General features: G+C 38.7%; 1 protein-coding gene across 4 annotated transcripts in view; it reads left to right on the top strand.

Moving 5' to 3' along the window:
- Window positions 1–18496, top strand: part of LOC110988944 (adhesion G protein-coupled receptor E3-like) — a 36990-nt gene extending 18494 nt beyond the window's left edge. For 2 of the 4 annotated variants that reach the window (XM_022252941.2, XM_022252944.2), the window contains 16 exons: window positions 464–569; window positions 917–1017; window positions 1653–1746; window positions 1847–1997; window positions 2463–2532; window positions 4560–4626; window positions 4893–4978; window positions 5381–5507; window positions 5804–5845; window positions 9462–9564; window positions 10509–10637; window positions 11038–11163; window positions 11919–12029; window positions 12343–12408; window positions 12630–12701; window positions 15168–18496. In XM_022252941.2, the coding sequence (XP_022108633.2) occupies window positions 464–569; window positions 917–1017; window positions 1653–1746; window positions 1847–1997; window positions 2463–2532; window positions 4560–4626; window positions 4893–4978; window positions 5381–5507; window positions 5804–5845; window positions 9462–9564; window positions 10509–10637; window positions 11038–11163; window positions 11919–12029; window positions 12343–12408; window positions 12630–12701; window positions 15168–15292 (1576 nt within the window). In that variant the 3' untranslated portion in view covers window positions 15293–18496. The remainder of the gene's footprint in view (window positions 1–463; window positions 570–916; window positions 1018–1652; window positions 1747–1846; window positions 1998–2462; window positions 2533–4559; window positions 4627–4892; window positions 4979–5380; window positions 5508–5803; window positions 5846–9461; window positions 9565–10508; window positions 10638–11037; window positions 11164–11918; window positions 12030–12342; window positions 12409–12629; window positions 12702–15167) is intronic. The other 2 variants (XM_087142781.1, XM_022252942.2) reach the window with 2 other exon arrangements.
- Window positions 18497–20434: the final 1938 nt, after the last annotated feature.

The raw sequence follows: 20434 nt of genomic DNA, 5'->3' as shown, positions 1-20434 counted from the left end.
AGTGTTTTTGCGTGGTAACCAACATCCTTCGCATGCTGTTTGGTTAAATAGCGCCCTAACTTCAACAAAGCGATCAGTACTTGTTTTGTGGTCCCAGTCGCAGACATTAACTTTGGACGAGTGAATGTTCGTCGCTACTGTGTCAGACCGCACACTGGGCCATCATTTTTCGTCTATCTTGACAAAACAACAAAACAAAGGCTGCCAAGAAGTGTACTGGCACTGCAGTATCGGACTTTGAAGAAACAGAGAGATTATTATTGGCGACATGGTCAGACAAATATTAAAAGAAAAGGGAGTCGCGTGATAATTTCATAGTTTATCCCACAGATTAAAGAACCCATTTAAAACCAATTGCAGTGTTGACTGAGCGGGATTGGAAGTCTGACTACCTAATCGGTATGAGTTTTCGTTTTCCAGGATAGATCTTATCATTAGCTCTTTGGCCTTGTTTTCTTTCAAGCTATTGGTCCACACATGGCTGCAACACTAACATCAAGAGTAGTGACACCGTGCAATGTAGCTGTAATCATCTCACAAGTTTTGCCATATTGATGCAGACTTCAGAGGTGAGGTTAGCTTTGTCCAAAATATGGCTGCCTCTGCCTGCAACATATACGCTGTTTGTACAGGGGAGAGCAGCTGCTTTCATAGCAGTGTGTTATAGCCGGTCGTATGGTCAACTAATAGATCCAAAATAATTAAAACATAGTCCTATCAAATGTTCTGGTCAGATATCTTTTGAAACTTGCTACCTCAAACTCCCCTCCCTACATTACAAATTCAAGCGACATGCAGTAAATAGCCAAAGCAGTGTCGAACCAAGTCATAAATGGACAAGAACAAAAACAACGCACCAACCTGACTAGCAGTTCTCCAGTTTTAACTCTTCAACTTCGTTTATCATTTCAAACAGGTGGACGTGGATGACAGGATTTTGACAATATTGACAAAGATCGGGTTGAGTATTTCTATCACTTGCCTTATTCTTACGCTGTTAATCTACGCCCTCTGTCGGTGAGTTTTGAAGCGCCACATGATTCGATGTGCATGAACTGTAATAAACTGTATTTTAAAAGGTCAAGGATGATGTTTGATACAAATATAGCAGTTATTACAAACGTTACTACACGACACAAAATATGGGCGATTCACAAAAATGCGCCTCCAAGTGTTCGCAACGCGTTGGCCAACCACAATTCGCGAAATCCGTCGACCCAATGCGCATCGCATTTGGAAAGGGTCGACAGATGTCACGCGTTGTGAATGGCCAACTCGTTGTAAATTTTTGGAGATGCACTATTTTGCATAGCATCTAGTAAATGACACTTACTGAGGGTGACCAGAAAGTTACATCTATCTGAACGACTGGCAGTTTCTCTTCCAAAAACAATGCTCCAGTCTTTACACGCAGTTTAATTTGACCTTATCTTTATCCTTATGCACTTCGAAACAAGCACCCTCGAATCCCAGTTTGAGGGATCTTTAGTTTTTCTTCCCTCTATTATAATTACTGTGAATTACAATCATGCTGGCAAAGGAGGAATGTTCTAAGGAAAGCTGACAATAGAGACCCTTTAGCGTGGGATTATCTCAGAAACCATGACCAAATTAATTATTAAAAAAAAATATTAAAAATTGTCTCTTTGAAGATTGAAAAGTCTGCGGATTATTATCCACGCTAACCTGGCGTTTGCACTGTTGGTTGGACATACAGTTTTCTTGTTTATTGACACCGAAAACAAGGTAAGTTATTAAATGCTTTTGAAAACGCATTAATAACCGTTGTAAAATAATCCTCAGTTTTTAATTATTCCTGTAGAATGAAAAATCGTTTCGATTTCAGGCCGGCTGTGCGGTGGTTGCTGTGTTGCTACATTTCTTTTTCTTGGCCGCTTTCACCTGGATGGCTTTAGAGGGCGTGTTTCTTCTGATTAAATCCACACCCACATTCCCGTGGAGGATCCGTTTACCGGCATGGTTTGCAGTTGGCTGGGGTAAGGAGGATATACTATTTTGGAGACTCACTAAATTGGGTAAACCGTCCCTAGCTCTCATAAAAGTGGGAAAATGCCCCTATTTTTCTCAGCAAATGTTTCCCTAGGAAGAAAAGCCATGGAATATCGTCAACTCACGTTGCATTTTGAATTGTCTATCCAGGATTTTTTTTTACATCTAGGAAGGGTGTTCACTGGATTTAAATTTTAAACACAGTGCTTTGAGTTCACAGCACATCGTGTCGGTCTTGGAAATGCAGTTGTATGCAATTGCTTTGAAGTGGTGTCCCTTTCATACTCGCCTATATCACTCTATCAGGAATATTATCCCGTTCATCATTATTCTACAGACTATTGTCAGCGTAATTATACCTGTTGAAGAAAAAATACATTTGCCGATTCACAAGAATGATGCTACCCACTTGTACACCCATTGAAAACAAAACCTTTATTTACTGTTCGTAGGAGTTCCTGCCTCCGTTGTACTGATGTCAATAGCATCGAAGTTTGAGGGATATAATAGCAGGGTTCAGGGGTAAGAACCAGTTTCCTTTTTGGAACAATCTCAGTTACAATGAAATTTATCAAAATTATGAAAGTTATTATTATTATTATTATGTCTTAGCATTTATTCAATACAACGCATCTTGGAGGGAAGTAAAATTTGTTTTCTATTTCAAATGGTTTCGTGGTGCTCTTTTTGCTTTTACATACCAGCAAGCAAAACTGTTATGTCACCCTGGACAGAAAAAATCATATTGACTTGTGTGATTTTTGCACACAACGTTGAAATTGGGCACATTTTCTTTGTTCTAATTTCAATAAACCAATAAACCAATTGGCTACAATTTGCAGAGAGGTTCCCAGTGAGCAGATATTGCTGTAAAACTTGAAAAGAAAAGAATGTGACAAGTCACGGCCAAACGAAAGTAGTGTCACATCCCGCTCTTTCCTATTTTGAGGGTTCAGAGTCACAATGGGCCGTATGAATACAAAGTAGCATTTGCTTTTACTACCGTTTTTGAAGCATTTAGTCGTGTTTGTATGAATAATAATGAAGCAAATGCTTTTACTTTAGTGTAATTGCTAAAAAGTAAAATTATTTACTTTTTACTCTTTAAGCTTGTGCTTGACAATAAGCAGTTGCTACATTTTGTATGAATAAAAATGAGTAAGCTCTACATAATTGGAGTATTTATTTGACATTTTTCAAGACCGGGTCAGGGCAAGCTTGAAAACGAGAAGCATTTACTAATGTTCAAAATGGCAGCATTCATGAATGTAATTCGGAAGGAAAAGCTGTATGCCTTTAGGAGGGAATTTAAAGAAGCCAGATGCAGGCAGTTGTACTGATTTGAGAGTGGCAAAGGGATTTTCTTCATCAAATTTTTTTGCGATCAAAATTACTGCCATTGTGCTTATCTGCCATGCTGAGGTCTCAAGATACAGCATCGTGGTGCACTGGGTGCGTCTGTACGTGCAGACAATGGAAGCCCCATTGTGCAAAACCGTTCGGCTAAGAAGTCAGCCACAAACACAAAGCATTTGCTACTATTTGTACAAGCATATGCTGAACAGTAAAAGAAACATTTTATCCCTACAAATTCAAGCAATTGCTTATTCTTAATGCTTTTACTTCTCAGTAAATGCTTTTGCTGTTTGCTTGAAATTTATAGCAATTCCTAATTTTTAGTCATACGACCCTATGAAGTGGAGGTCAATTTTTGCGTTGTATAATATTTGGAAAGAGTAATCCGTCTCCTATTTAATTTCAAATATTTCGCAGAATCATATATTGAAAATTTATTTTTTCAGCAATTTTGATGACAACATCATTTGTGCGTGGTTAGAATAGTTAATACAATGTTGGAAATAAAGACACAAAGCTGCTAGAAGAATGCCACATTGTTCCCATATATCCTTGTACCTTAAGTGTTGCCTGTGCATACCATTGGAAAGCTACCTTTCTGCTAAAATAGAAAAAAATACCAATATCTCAATTTTTGAAAAAATTGATCTTCGGCTCATTTTGTGGTGACACGTCACGTATTATGAATTTTGTCGTCCCTTAGTGACGCTGCTCTTAGGGTCCTGAAAACGCTGACAATTTCAAATGTTGGAAAGGCGCTCTTCGCCAAACATTTAACCCTAAAAGTGATGTCAAGGGTTACGACCATGTAATGGTTTCGATATAATGAAGTATGTAAAGTTGCAAAAAAGCGTTTATGGAAGAAAATCCAACCCTTGGAATCTCTAAATCGAAACGATATCACTTATCCGCCTCGAGCTGAAGCACCCTCTCATCTGTTGGAAAGAGCCGTGCTCGTCGGAAGTGTTGTGATAGTGATTTTTGCGTTTCTTTGTCATTCGTGAACCAGCTAAGTTAAGTTCCAACAACAGGAGTCTCCGTTGCTAAGAAAATAGCCCTCTCTCTTGGCCCAAATTGAGGCCCATACAAATATTTCATGTTGTACCCGATCTCCTGTGGAACCCAAGGACCCGAATTTGTACATTTATCCTGAAATATTTGAAAACTTTAACTATTTGCCTCATATACAATAGGTGCTGGTTGTCCTTCGACAGTGGCTTTGTCTGGGCATTCTTAGCACCAGTTATCGTCATCATCATTGTAAGTGCATATTACGATAAATGAAAATTTGCTGCCCATCAATGAATTAATATGTCACTGCTGCTTAAGTCAACATAACACAACTCATAATGGTATACGGAGACAGTATGGGACAAAAGGATTTGCTAACGCGTTTAGAAAATTTGGCACAACTCTATCCACATTAAAGTTGTTCTTTAAAACAATGCTAAAATAAATAAAAGCGCCCACATCTATCAGCAAAAACAACTCACTTTAAAAGGACATTTACTTTACTTCGTCCCAAGGTGAACACAACAATCCTGACCCGTCTAATCTACATATTTCTGTCCCTGCAAGCTAACAAGAAGAAATCGGAGGCTCAGAAAATGAAGTAAGAAACCCTGTAAAGTTGCCTCTTTGTGACATCAAAGTCTACAAGGGAGATGTTCACTTTACTTAGTATAAAGTGAAAAATTGCTCCATACGTTTCACAGATCTGAATACCTTGAATATGGTTTAGTTTATCCAACTTGTATTAGTCTGAGTGGATAGATTGATCTGTTCACTCACATAACTTGTAATTTTATCAATTTATCCTAAATTATTTTAAAAGAAAGGAGTCATTAACATGATAAAAACGAACGAACAAACATGATCTTCATAGATCTCCGTACATTTTAGCTTGACTGCAGGAGGAACGCAAAGAGTATGAATATTTAGGTCCTTGTGAGTCCATCCTAATATAATTGCTGGGCTTCATATGCCCATTACATTATTATTTTGTCACTTACAGGGCAGGTCTCCGTCTTGTCCTGATCTTGGAGCCTTTACTTGGGCTACCATGGCTGAGTGGTCTGTTGTATTCAAGCCCAAACACGACTTTCTTTGCATACGTTTTCGTGATCTGCAACTCACTTCAGGTGGGACTTAAACTCTATTCAGTTTAAATACCATCAGGACGTTGGACATGAAGAGAAAGGTTTATCATTGGGAAGAAATATATAATTCCTATGTTTGAATGGCTTGAAAGAGCGCCAGCAAAATTATTTTAGCATAAACTGCTGTTTATAGCTTGACATAAAAGTTACTCTCAAACCACACGTTTTTAAAGTCCATGAACTGAGACCATCTTTGGATCTACTGTAATCTGGAATCGTGCATATGACTGCCTGAATGATATTACATGTTTTATACTCATATTGCTTGGTTTCCACAGGGGATGTTCTTGTTTGTCACACAGTGTCTCTTTGATGAAGAGGTAAGACATATTATTTATGGCACTATGATATTGCAACCTAACTTGATGGTAGAGGCATATCTATGGTTTGAGTAATGGAAATGAAGGTCCCAGTTTTTATTGATGTAAAAGAATCCTTATTCATTAAGTCGTCACTGTTTTCACGAAGAGACACCAGGGGCCCAACTCATGTTTTTCTTTTTCATATTTCTGTATATTTGGGGCAAAATGAAATAGGCTATGCGATACCTACAACTTGTGCAATCATTGTTTCCCCAAATCTACTGAAAACAGCCAAACCACAATGATCTACCCGGGGCGAATTTCAACGAAAACGCACGTTGCGCTTTTAAAAAGAGGGATTTTTTCTTTCATTAACAGATACAACAATAAAGGCCTTTTTCATGGGCAAACTCGTTTCGACGTTTCCACGAAAAGGCGAATTTTACTGTAGAAATGTATACAAATGTAAAAGTTTTTACAAGAATAGACAAAAGTCGCATGAATTCTAGCGTTTGGACTGCAAGGCAATTTCAATGTCAATTGACGTATATGAATATTAGTTGGCAGTTTTGTTTCATTTAAGATCCCCTTTTTCATGCAGTTGCATAACGTAAGTCAAAGGAATGCTAAATACTGGGAAAATATGTGTTAGAAAAAGAGACCAACTTCAAGTGCAATTTTCTCGAAAAGTCTCACTCCATTTATATAGAAAGTCCGTCCCCTTTGTGCAAAGACCAACGAGGTGCTGTGGCACTTTTAAAAAACATTTGTGCATTTGTATATCCTTAAAAAATCGCAATATGTCCCTCCGTTGGAAAAGTCACTGCTAGGTACTTAAAATGAACCCATGGCCTTAGAATCCTTTGCCCTATCACCGAAACCAATGTTTTATGATATTACTTTACTTTAACAGATCTATTTAAGGCTCCCTTATCTCTGCATAGCAAATACCTCAGCTTCACCTGTGTTTCCAATAATGTGTCTCCTACCCACCTCCAATATTTCATAGCTATCAGTGTTTTTCACATTTTATTCCACTCTTCATTCCATTCCTCACTCATCAATTCAGTGATCTTATGTTTTCCATATCCGTCGTGATTTGATTGGTTTCAAATTATAGGCCTATTTATGTTTGATTTCTTTTCCATCCTTCACTGCTGGTTTCTAAGCTTCCTTCTTTCATTGTTTTTTGTTGTACTATCAGTAAAATCCCCTCCACTTTTTGTAGTCACTGCAACTTATTAAATACCCATGTATAAACTGTTTTTTAAATATCGGTTTTGAAAATACTGGAGCTGTTTGACCTCTGAAGGATAAATTGAGGGAATTCCGTAGTTTTTGGGCCTTGATATCTAACTATTTTAAGAGAGAGATTTGTTCGAGTGAGGGGAATATGAAAATGAGAAGCTTGGAGTGAGAATGGGAAGCCTGATTTCTAGAGAATATGGATGTGATACAGGTAGGAAGTTCATTGCAAGACAACAAATACATAAACATACTAAGTTGGAAAGTGTAAATGTCACTTAATTTCACGATTCTAAATTTAGTGAAGAATGGATTCGTATGAGCATGATCACAGTGAAGCACTCCCCCATGTAAAAATACTGTAAATCAGATATGGGAAAATTAGGTGTTGTACAGGGAGAATAAGATGTGCAGTGGAAAAGGGCTTTAAGCCAATTTATCAATATTTCTAGCTACTAGATTACATAAAGAGTCAACATGGGGCATCCGGGATAAGTTCATTAGCTTAGTAAATCCTAGAAATTTAGTGCAATAAGTAACATTAACTTCCCAGAATCAATAAAAATATCTCTATGCAAGTTACTCTGAATATTATTAAATAACAAACAATTAGTCTTTTTTATGTTCAATGAGAGCTTGTTGGATCTAATCCAGTTAGAAACAGACATAAACTCCTGATTCACAGTATTGATTGAATGTCTATGTCTTTGTGACTGTAAAACAGACTAGGTCATCGGCAAAAGGTATAAATGAGAGAATGATTGATAACCTTAACAAAATTGTTAATGTATATTAGGTCCAGAAATAGAGACCCATCAGTATCGCAAGCTTTCGAAAATTCTAGGAAACTATCTAAAGTATGTTAGGAATTATCAACTGCAGTGGTGAGTTTATCAAGTGAAATACAACATGTGTCGTAAATTGCTTTGCATGAACTCCAACTGAAAATTAGAAAGTATATTATGCTTATACGAAAGTTAGTGATATGGGAGTAGACCAGTTTCTCTATAATTTTAGAAAAGGACGAAAGAATAGAAATGGGCCGATATTTAATCATCAGGCTGCAGTCTCCACTTTTATAAATTGGTATAGCTTTGGTGATCTTTATGTCTTCAGGAATAATACCCTATAAAAGAGATAGGTTAACAATTTGAGTAAGCGGTCCAAGCGTTGCTGAAAAAACTCTTTTGACATCAAAGAATTGATTTAATCAAAACCACAATTTTTTATCAACCAAGTTACTCACAACTTCACCTATTTTTTGTATGGTAACAGCAAAAAAAAAAAAAAAAGAGTCGGGGATTTTGGTCCGTCATATTGTAATCCATGAAGGAGGAATTGGAATGTGAAATATTACATACCAGTTAGGAAAATAGTAACAAGGTAGCTGTTAAACAGGTCTGAGATTAAGGCATATCTATCAGCATCCATCATGGATAATACCTGTTATCTAATGACGCGAAGAACATCTTTTTAAATTTTCTTTATCTGCCTTGAGCAGAGGCACTCATTTTGCTGGTAGCGACGTGCCCATAACGCGTGCATTTCATATTCCTTCGTGAACCAACGAAAGGGTCGATATGTAGGGACCGATAGCTAGCTGCGGTTTAACGTGCGCGATTAGCCCAGCAATTCATGCTGAATATTTACATTTGTGTCAGACCATTTACTTTGCAGCGATAAGCAAATAAAACAAGTATCTATTTAGGTCCTATGCCTCTGTCGATCACATTAAAGTAATATATTTGCAAAGATTGTCGTCGGTAAATCATGTTACGGCGATTTATTTCAAATCATTAGATAAATGAAGAATTTATGGTGAAGTTTTTTTCGGTAACGAAGGAGAAAACGCAAAATATACAATGAGCGGGCATCATATTTCACATACACTCGGCAGCGTTCTTCCAGATTCCTTACCTGTTACCGGTCCGTACGTTCGAAGGTCGTCTATAAGACGGTTGGAGACTACGTGCATGCAGGACAGGAACCAGTCTGGACGAAAGGCACCTCCGAGAAAGTACTCTCTCTTGGTCCAGCTCGACGCCCATAGACTTATCAAATTTGACGCCGTAACTACGGTGGCATCGCACTCACACGCACATTCCTCAGCTTGACGCGCGCGTGCATTTGGACAAAGGACAACAATGCTTTCCACCTCTACTGATGCAGTTTTAAGTCATTTTACTTAGAATTTATAATGTCCTTCAATAACTGTTTGCTGATTGACAACTTTAAGTACCACTTATATGTAATACACGTAAAAAGAATCATTTTACCGAAGGAAGAGGATACCGGTCTGCAGTCGGACGTACACTGCACCGGACGCTTAGGAATGTTGAATAAATCTATTATTATATTCAACCTAACAAACTACCGTTTTGCTCAATAGGTACGGAATAAGTTCAAGCTAATGAAATCAAAGAGGTCATCCAAGGTAACCTCCCTAACGTCATCGTCTGGTAACCGGGAGAAGACGTTGAAAGAAACACTCTGTACGTATATTAGTATTTTCAAGTTATTAGGCTCCTGAATCCTTCCCTTCTCAGTCACTAGATATTTTGGAGACTGGACATCTTTTTCGGATGAGGAGCATTGAAAAGGCAACAGTGAATTTAATTGAATCTTTGCCTCTCCTCAAACGGGAGACCAGATTTTGGGGGTTTTAATGATAACAATATTAGAATATGCTTTTAGAGAAATGTGCAAGTTTGTAAAAATGATTGTTACCTGTTCATATTTGACTTGAAATACAAATAATGTTTATTATTTAATTAAAAGTCAGTTTTGGCAAAACGTAGCATTTTTTAAACAATTTTTATTACATGAAGTTTTATCGATGATGATATTTTATGTTAATTTATACTGTGAAGATTGGGCATCGCTTTGTATTTGAGGGGAAAATAAAATGCACAAAATGTAGGTGGGTCGTGTAATCAACTGCATGGCTTCAGACCCTGACCGTTTTATCGGAAAATACAAATCTAAACCACTAATCCCACTGCTTCGATACACTGTAGCAGAGGAATAACAAAGATATGTCGCTTGACATTTTCCAATCGATTTGCTGATCAGACCCACGATGTCACATTGGTAATGGCCAAATAATTCAGTGGACACAATATAAGCACTATGTGCTGTTGGGTATACGACAAAATGAGTGCCTACGAAACCATATAGCTTTGGCCTATTATTCAAATCTTGGCATCAAAACAAAACCAAATGCTCCAACTAAAGCTCTGCGTGAAATCTGTGCAATGTAGTTTATTAACCGCGACAGGGGTTGTGCCTATGGAACATTGGTACTAAATGCAAGCGAAAAAACACTAGTAAGGCTGATCTGATCCTGACCACAACCTCACGTTGTTTAAACTGTTCTTTATGCAGCTTATGAAACCAATCAAGTTTTTACCACGGTTTCTCCAATCTTCTTTGGCAGTTTCGGAGAGGTCTTGCAAACAAGACGGTTTCGAAAACGTGTCCGACGGAGTTACGATGAGACGCATGGATACCCCAAAACACAAACTGGGCACAGACACGCAGCATATTCACATCACAGAAAACCAAGGTATATATTGGTTTTTTATTTTGCTGACAGAGCTATAAGTAATCGACAAACCAAAGCTGAAATTGAGTTCGAGATTTACATGCCTATATAAACTCACGAAACTGTTGTGGTAAACTCCATTCAGTCGTCCGTTCACCACATGTGAATCAGGAGCGTTTCTGTCCAGAGTCATTGCATTGTATTTGCCGTTGACCTGTTGCTGGATTTCCTTCTGTGAGAGGCTTGATAAAACACATCTTTTGAGAAGTTTTTAGGCACATCTTGACGTCAGGTAAATCACCGTAAATCAACCCAAACCGAAACCACAATGACCAACACAAGGTCCATCAAACAAAGAAAATAAAATTTAAATGCTGAACATATGTGAGACATCGATTTTGATTGTTAATGTCTTATTCAGACACACCCGGGGAAGTCGATCTGCCTACTGTAAGCAGACCAAATAGCCACAAATCGAGATGTGACGGTCCAGTATCGACCATGCTTAACCCCATCAAGCAGCTACTGTCAGTGAGAGATAAGCGAAGTAATGAAACAAGAAAGTTATCGTTAAGCTTAATTGTAAAACATATTATTTTCCCGAGTTTGGACAAGTTGACATAAGGGCCTACTGACATGAACTTAACACACAAGGTTCAGTCTCTTGTGACAAAGGAGACTCTCTGCACTGTTAAGTCTTGATGTCATAACTCTGTCTTAATTACAGTCACCTGGAAGGGTGTTAACGTATATTACCCCCGTCACTGAATATCACATATCAGCGATATCTTGTGGTAATATCAATATACCATGCCCGGCCACAGTCCAAACCATAATGCAGGGACCTCTATATAGTCCCATCATCGGTGGTAAAACCTGTGGCTGCAATTGTTGATTTATTTGTTAATTGTTGACTTATACAGTGTATAAACAGTATTTCATTTTTTTTCTGAGAACTTCCCGGAAACTTGCAGAAACACATGGATACCTTCCTCCAGACAAAGGTGATGTTATCCGGCACGTTCCACCGACAGAAACCGATAGAGCAACCCATCGAGTTTTACGCGTGTCGTTAGAATTCCTGTGCAGTAACCCACCGACACATTCGATTAAATTTGGAGACATTCAAATTAAACAAAATTTAAGAAGACTTTAAGAAAGAGATATAGCAGAACAACCATTGACTGATGTGATGCTGAAAGGATGTTCCAAAAATCACTAAATGTTAAAACATGCTGCTGTGGTTAATGTTAAACGGATGGTGTGATCCATTTCAACCGTATCGTTTGTCTTGTTCGTCAGATGACTTTGAAATGTTTGAGTATGTGACGTCTGACTACTCCATTGTAAAGAGTAATGACAGCGAGACCAGACCATACTGGACTCCCGAAGCTATGTCTACCCCTAGTTCAGGTGAAAGTATGAGAAAACAAAACAAAACAAAACAAAAACCAAAACAAAAACAAAAACAAACCCCGATGGAAAGATTATGCCGAGTAAATACAAATATAGAGTTTGGAGAATCAGAGCCCAGGCACTTTCACAATCTGTGTTTGAACCATTGCCTGTGCTTCACGAGCATAGCTGTGAGTGTATGATCGGTAGGAGTGGGACCCATGCTGAGGCATACCCTTGATCAGATTAGCAGTGCACTTTGATATCATGCAGTTATTTAAGACAGCAGAAAACTGAATGTCTACCTTTTGTTTCCTGTGACCTGTCACAGATGTGCCTTCTGGGGCGTATAACAAAACATCCGTTAGGTACTGGGAGGGAAGCTCCAAACATGAAAGTATGGAATCCTTTTCTCGTTCATATTTTATTCATCATGTTGTCATCATTTGTCCAAAATCTGTTTAAAAACCCTGAGTTTTTTCAGTTCTTCATACTTTACCATAATTCCCATCTAAAGACCCTGTACTTCTCTTTAATTAACTAACACAACTTGCCACTGATCCATGTATATAGTCGCCAAGTTTACTGAGACATTCGGTCTGTGTTGCCTTTTCACAGCTCAAAATGAACCGGTAGATCTTCCTGAGAAACGACCAGACATTCAAGGGACAGACATTGCAAATATTGAAGGTAAACGACTGGGAGAGAGGGTGGTTCATATCTGTTTTTCATCTTCGTCTCTGGCTTCTCCCATTTATGATACTCATATTGGCTGGCCCATGTAGTTCCCATGTACGAGTGCCCATGTTTTTCCCATAAGACAACCATGTGGGTAAGACAAGGTAATCCCCATGCAGCTGTGCCCAGGTTTGTCCCACCTGATATCCATATGGGCAGCCCACGTAGTTCCCATGTGGGCGTGCCCGTGTTTTTCCCATATGATAACCATATGGATAGACCCAGGTAATTCCCATGCAAGAGTGCCCAGGTTTGTCCCATCTGATACACATATGGGCCAGCCCAAGTAGTTCCCATGTGGGTGCGCCCAGGATTGGTCCATGTATACCCATGTGGATCAGCCTGGGATGTCCCCAGTTGGGTGTGCCTAGGTTTGTTTCATACGATACCCATATGGCCCGCCCACGAATTTCCCATATGGGCATGCTTGCATGTTCTCTTTTACTACAAAGGTCGATCAGCCCATGTAGTTCCCATGTGAGTATGCCCAGGTATGTTCCATATCATTCCCAGACGGGCTAGCCCAAGTGGCTCCCGTGTGGGTGTGCCCGTGTTTCCCCATATGTTACCCCTGTTGATCGGCCCAGGTAGCTCCCATGTGAGTGTGGCGAGGTTAATTCCATACGATTCCCACATGGGACAGCCCACGTAGTTCCCATAGGGGTTTTCCAATATTTTGTCCCATATACTACCCATGTGCATCGGTCCAGGTATTTTCCATGTGGATGTGCCCATGTTGGTCCCATATAATACCCATGCGGATCGCCCGGGTATATTCCATTTGGATGTGCCCACGTTTCCCCTGTATGATATCGACATGGGCTGGCCCACGTAATTCTTATGTGGGTGTGCCCATGTTTTTTCCTGTACGACACCTATATGGGTCGACCCATGTGGAATTTCGTATGGGGTTTCCCGCGATTGACCCATATGAGACCCAAATGGGTCATCCCATGTAGATCCTGATATGGGAAATCCCATATCTGACCTACGTGGGATAAGCATGGGCTATCCCCCTTTCCCGTTTACTGCTGTTTACTGCTTTTAATGTTTTTACTGCTTTTTAGTTTGTTTTGCTTGTTTTTTTCAGAACCCTTTTTAGAATATTAATCGCATTCAGTTGTAACTTAGCCACAACCTGTCCCGTTAGGTATGGCCTTAAAGTATAAAAGCCCTTATGTGACCATCAAAGAAGTGGACGGTCATTTTGTGTGTTGATGATTGTTTTCAAATTGCGGCCTTTTTATTCCAAAGTGTTACAATATGAGAGTTCTAGCTTCAGGACCTGTTGAGGATACCTTGAACAGGCATATCATTATGATTGAAATGTTGGAATTCATTTCATTTTGTCGCCAAAATGAAAAAGTAAGAACATTATTGGCCCTGCAAGTGCGAGTTAACACCCTCTGATAACACCTCGCCCCGCCCCCTAAGCCAAACCCAGTTGCCTTAGATGCATGATCCCTCATATTAGTATCACGCCAAGACTAAGCACCGTTCCACTGCCGTGCCGAGCTTAATTCAAATGAGTGAGGCTATAGCAGGGCAATAGCTTGGTAATTGTGCCAAACGTCAAACTTAACGGAGCGTCCAGCCACTTTCATTTTAAACGACGACAGTGCAGCGTAATAATGACAGTGTGGCCTACACCGTCAAGCTAAAGGGCTTGTAGTGCCCAATTCAATTTGCCTAAGCGAATAACTCTAAACGACGCAAAAAAAATGGAATCATTTGAGTTTGGCACGGCAGTAACATTATGTATACCCTTGGCCTTAGAAATGTACTATTTTATGCATTGAAGCCCCACGAACGGCCACGGTATAACACTGTGTAGGAAGGAGGTAATTTGTAACTACCAGGTAATTTCCAAGCACAAATGAACCTGTACGGCTGTTTTATGGCTGCCAATACATCCTTCAGGTCCCCTTTCTAACTACATTTTATTATGCTGCTCTGGAAGAACAGCAATAACCCAGTCAGCACATGTCTGTAAGCAATGAGATCCAGTCTCTGAAAGCAACCATATGCGCCCCTAGGGGATACTGATCTTTCAACAGTCCGTACTCTGCAGTGGTTGGTAGTAGCATAGAGCTACAAACCTATAGTAGTAGGTTAATGGGACTTGGCAGTTTTTGAAACACACTGGTAGCCCGAGGGTTACAAGAAATTTAAGCTGAACCTCGGAGGAAAAATGTCCTTCCTCCATGGCTAAACTCAGCGAAAAATAAAAAGTTATTCAACAGATTACGATAATTCGGCAGTTTCAAATGTAAATCTACTAGAAATCAAATCATGCTGGTTTGTGCTATCACAAGCTCATTACAAAACACGACCTTGTGCATTTGTAACTTAGCAGTAAACATACAGCTGCGTGGAAGCTGACAGGTAATCATCATGTTATTAAACGTTGCTTTTCAGAGCCATGGCAACAACGACCTATCGGGGATTGTTTTGTCGTCTCCAAGGGCAACAGCCAACATATAGAGCGCGGCAAAGGCGAAGCAGGAAAGCAACAACGACCCGCGAAAATATGGAGATACTAGTGCGGATTATTGGTGTTTGTCACAGACAGATCGTCTGCACTACAACGTATATTTGAGCTTAAAAATCTAGCTAGGCCAGAGTGTTAAAGTTGATTTACAAGTTTAGCCCTACTCTACAAAACACGATAGCACTAGGGGAACAAATGATTGGGTGTCGCATAAACTTGTCCTTGCAGGCTTACGTAAGCTAGACCTACTGTCTGTTTCCCTCGTTTTACACCACCTCTCCTTCAGATTTTTGTGGGGTAATTTGTGGGATATTTTCATGATTTGTAGTAAATTGTTGGCACCAGTTTGGACTAACTATTCACTCAAACAGGAAAATTCCTGTAGACTACGAACACGTCCAATTCGTCAACGGTAGTATAAAACTGAAATTACGACTAATTGCTCAATCAACTTGAATGAAGATTGAAGTTCTAGCTTTGCATAAAAAAGTAGTTTGTTTATGCACCGAATAATTGTTGCTATAATGAAACCGGTCAAATAACCTATGCGTTACTTTTATTTCCTTTTGGATTTGTGTTTATACATGTTCCTGTTATAAACCCGAATACTTTATAAAAGTACACGTATTTTGAAGACTTTTAGCACCAGTGATGATTAAAGATGTCTCAGTATAAAGTATATCAATATACCCAGAAATATTATACATCCACTCTTTTTAACGAATTCCCGTTTCTGACCGAATTCCAGTAGCCTGAGTTGATACCATGAAATCTACAAATAGTCTCTATTTCAAACTGGGCATTGAGATAATAAACCAATAATAACATTGGGAATATTATTTTATTATAGTGATAGAAACACACTTAATTTCAATCTTAATTAATAATCTTGCAGTAGCTAAATAAGTGATTGAATTTGTGCATAGTCAGTGATGCTGTTTCTTTGTTTAAAACCATTAAAGTTTCCATAACATCAAAAATTGATTCCATGCAAAAGTGGAGTAAATAAGCAGTTTCTGCTCATTGGGTGTAAAGTTTTCAATGCCTGCACCGCAATATAATTTTACCAATACAGCATGATACTATAGGCTGGCATGACATTTATTTTCTCGGTAATTGAAGCTATCATTTATTACCCATGCGTGACAGGCAATTATAGGCAAAGCTTTCCGTGGACAAGCATTTTGGTATCATTTTGAGAGTTAAATCGTCTGCCTTACGAAAGACCTCCTATCTATCAGAAATGGTCAACAACACGCTTTCTATAATATAGCCATTTGGTTGTATTAAATTACGGCTGTAAATTACTTTAGATTATTGGGTGCAGTTTTGCATATGATTCCTCTCATTGCTACATTGCTGCTTTAGAACAACAACAACGACAACAACGACAACAACGACAACACGACAACGACAGCAACGACAACAACAACAAACAACAACAGCAGCAACAACAATAACAACACAGCGGCTATTACACAACTAGATTCCCAGTTTCTGAGATGACACTTGCATCATTCGTGTCTCTGCCAAATTGCTACACTTAAAAAAATTAATTCAATTCTTGTAGCAGATGTTCTACTATTATTTGAAGTTAGAAATTATCCAATAATTTGTACCTGATTCTGGGGCAGGCTTAAACACACTTTTGTGTCTGTAATATCTGGCATTACCTTTCATTTAGGAAATCATAACTCTTTACCACTCCTGAACTATCAACAGTGCGTGACTCTGACGTATAAACTGTAACTGTGCAAAGTAAAAACGGTTTTGTCAGAATTTGTGTTTCTCAAGTAACAATGTCATCAGAAGATCCATGAATAACCAATTCACGCTTGACCTTCCACTTACTTAGCAAGATATTGGACGAAGGGGTACCCCTGTATATGTCCAATCCCAAACACACCCTAGAATATTGTTACCTAACACACCCCCACGCAGATGTCTGTAAAGAATTCCTGAGATCTGATCAAACATTGACCAACACAAAGGTTTGTGTGGTGTGTGTGAGTTTGTTTCTGTATTCAATTGGGGACCTTGAACAATAGCAGACGATTGACAGAGGGTCCCCGATTGACAACTGTGGACAAAACATATGGGTGGTCTTCTAAAAAAGTTGCAGGCAAATACACACTTATGTAAATGTGTGTATGGGGTGCTCTCCATCCCATATCTTGCTTCATTTAAATACACGTAATGTATTGTTTTCTAAGCCTCCTTATTCATGCATATTTATTTCGCTAAATGTACTTGCGTTAGAAAGAGAATAGCTAACGTCGGGAAGGTCACCTTCCGATGGTCGATGAATAAAAATTTAGTTGAGCTGGCTCTAATTTGTTTCAGCAAAGATTACATAAGACTAAAGAATTCGTACACGCAGGTCATTCCACTGAGTTGATTTTTTTACTAAACTGTAAAATTGTTAACATTTGTTTTGATCTTCTACATGCATTATTATTTTATTTACCTGGTGACCATCATGAAATAATATCTTTAACTTTTCATATGCAAACAAGAACACCAAATTGCAATAGTCGCCATGAACCTTACATTACCAGAAGTGAGAGTTCAGTCTTTTGCGAGATATTTCTCTTTCAAGTAAGGCCGGTTCTGAGTTTTATAAATAAATAAATATACTCTTTAACATTTCCAAAAAACCAGTTCGGAGGTACTTTTTGAAGACGTAAATGAACTAAAAATATTTGCAAATTAGATTTTTTTAAATTTTATTATCAGCAATTTTGGCAGCACACCACCAGGATCAAGTTTCACGCTCTATTACTTACTACAAACTCATTTATCACAACAATACCGTGCGGAAGCGTACTTAGGACATAAATGAATAAAAAATTGCCGGGCGGATTAGTATTTCGACTGGGCGATCTCTAACTCCGCCTGGGCTAAATAACTAATCCGCTAGGGCAAAGTACTAATCCACCTAGGCGAAAAACCAATCAGCCTGGGCGAAGTACGTATCTGCCCGGGCGAATAGCAGGCCAATATTTTTCCAGTGTTATCCTAAGTAAGCTTCCGTAGTACGGGTGGCTTTTTGCTTCTCATTGAGGAAACAGAGATAGAATGGCGAAGCTAGATCTCTCACTCACACTTATTGCTGTTTCCGATTGTCCTCGGACGCACTTTGGGCATGAGCTCTTGGAGCACTGATTTAGCTCATGATGTTGTAAATAACCCGTGGGACAAATTATTGTTATCTTTGATTTAACAGGAGACCCTTCACATATTATTGCGGTCGTCAGTGGGGCCCTGGGAGTTCAAATAAAGTTCAAATTAAGTTCAAATAAATAAAAGCAGGATTATTAACATCAAAGATACAATGTACCCAATTGTCTAATGATGAAATTATTTAAAATAAATAAAAGAGGGAAAATAGAGAACTACAAGTACAGTACACAAGTAAACAAGGATAGGACAAATCAAACCTCACAAGGATTAAAATAATAAGGACAAACGACAAATAAGTAAAAAGAATAATTTTAAAAAGCATTAGGAATACAAATCAGAATAAAATCGTCTTAAAATATTACAAAGAGGTAAAATTTCCTGTACAGTATATTATGCAATAGCTGAATTACCAATATATCATACAAATAATACAACAAAATTTAATTCAAGAAGTTAAAATGTTTGTTTCCAAAAGCGATTTAAAATGTGACAACAGTGACGCCGAGCGAATTTTTGCACTCACGGTATTCCATATTCTAGTACATTCAATAATTGGGTTGTGTTTGTAGCACTCAAATTTGGAAAGGTTCATCGTTAAATTATTGGCTCCTCTTGCTAGTGGTGTGGTCATGCATCCCCGAGGCTTTAGTTACATTACTAGTTAGGTATGGCGGTGGAAATTATGAGTACATTTAAACATAAAAAATGCCTTTAATTAAAAAGAAAATGTTTATGTAATGGCAACCACTCTAGTTCTTTAAACCCTCAGAGTAAAATAATCTTTTTTTGAAAAACGGGTATAACCCACATGGCTGGATTATATATCCACTCAGAAAGTAAACACCCGCCTTTGGAGAGGCCTAAAACACCTTTAATTCCTTTATATGGATTATTCAAGTTCCAGGAAACACGTACATGACATTTGATGTTATATTTTGGATTTTGTGGGGGGGGGGCTGGTACTAGGCCTACATGTACATTGCAGCCACTTGACCACACTTATAAGCCGATCCCCACTTTGCCACATAAGCCCCCTCCCCCCAGTCAAGCTCCAGACATGATTTACCACCCATAGAATAGCCCTTCAACAAAGACGCCAGAGGCAAAAAGGGCTGGGATTGTAACTGTCAGGGCGGCACAAGAACAGACACAGAGAGCTCGTTTACATGGTTGGGTCATGGTTCGCATAGGAATGCATGGGCTAGAGTGGAGTACCTGTCCGTCAAGGCTCCAAACTCACTAGCTGTTTATAGCAACGTTAAAGGACTCTGCAGTCTTGAAGCATATATATAAAGTGAGGATTTAAAAAAAATCAGCTTAATCGAACGACAAATCAAAATGTTATTGAAAAAACTAACTTTGAATATTGGGATTTTTTTTTACATCCCAATGGCTTTTCTGAGGGTTTAAAAGCTCGCTTGATGGAGTGTACATACCCTTGAAAAGATTAAACGTGCTGCATACCTTTGTAACATGATAAGTTTATCGTTGTGCATTTGATATCTATCCGACCATATTTGACACGTTTTGTGTTTGTGATTCTCTGGCAACTTCTCGGTCACTTTCTTTGCGCAGTTAGTAAAATATTCGTTAAAGACATTTGCAATATCGTCAGGCTTATCATATTTTTGACCTTCGTGATGGATCGAATTCGGTAAAGTGTTTTTTTTTTCTTCGAGAGTACCTCATTAATACAATTCCATATCTGCTTTTTGCCATGTCACAAAGAATACCTCGAGTAATAAACAGGTTTTTGTTTAAGCATTAAACGAGTGGCTTGGTTTGTTAGTGAGCAGTGTGCTCTCCATAATCTTAATGCTCACACGGAATTTAACCCTCACATTGCTCACTCATTTTTGTGTTAAATGCAGATATTAAGTTTTGACTCTGAAATCCAGACTTATTTGTGTTTCTGTGCACGCCTGTCTGACGACATCAGCTCTTCAGAATCAAACTTCATTGGAAACTTGCCAAATGTTTCAATCCTGTTGGTAATTTGTCAGTAATGAAA

The sequence above is a fragment of the Acanthaster planci genome, linkage group LG10 (genome assembly GCF_054643075.1).
Source record: "Acanthaster planci isolate LZ-2023a linkage group LG10, COTS_SCS, whole genome shotgun sequence".
Lineage (NCBI taxonomy): Eukaryota > Metazoa > Echinodermata > Asteroidea > Valvatida > Acanthasteridae > Acanthaster > Acanthaster planci.
This window is presented reverse-complemented; position numbering and strand designations above follow the sequence as displayed.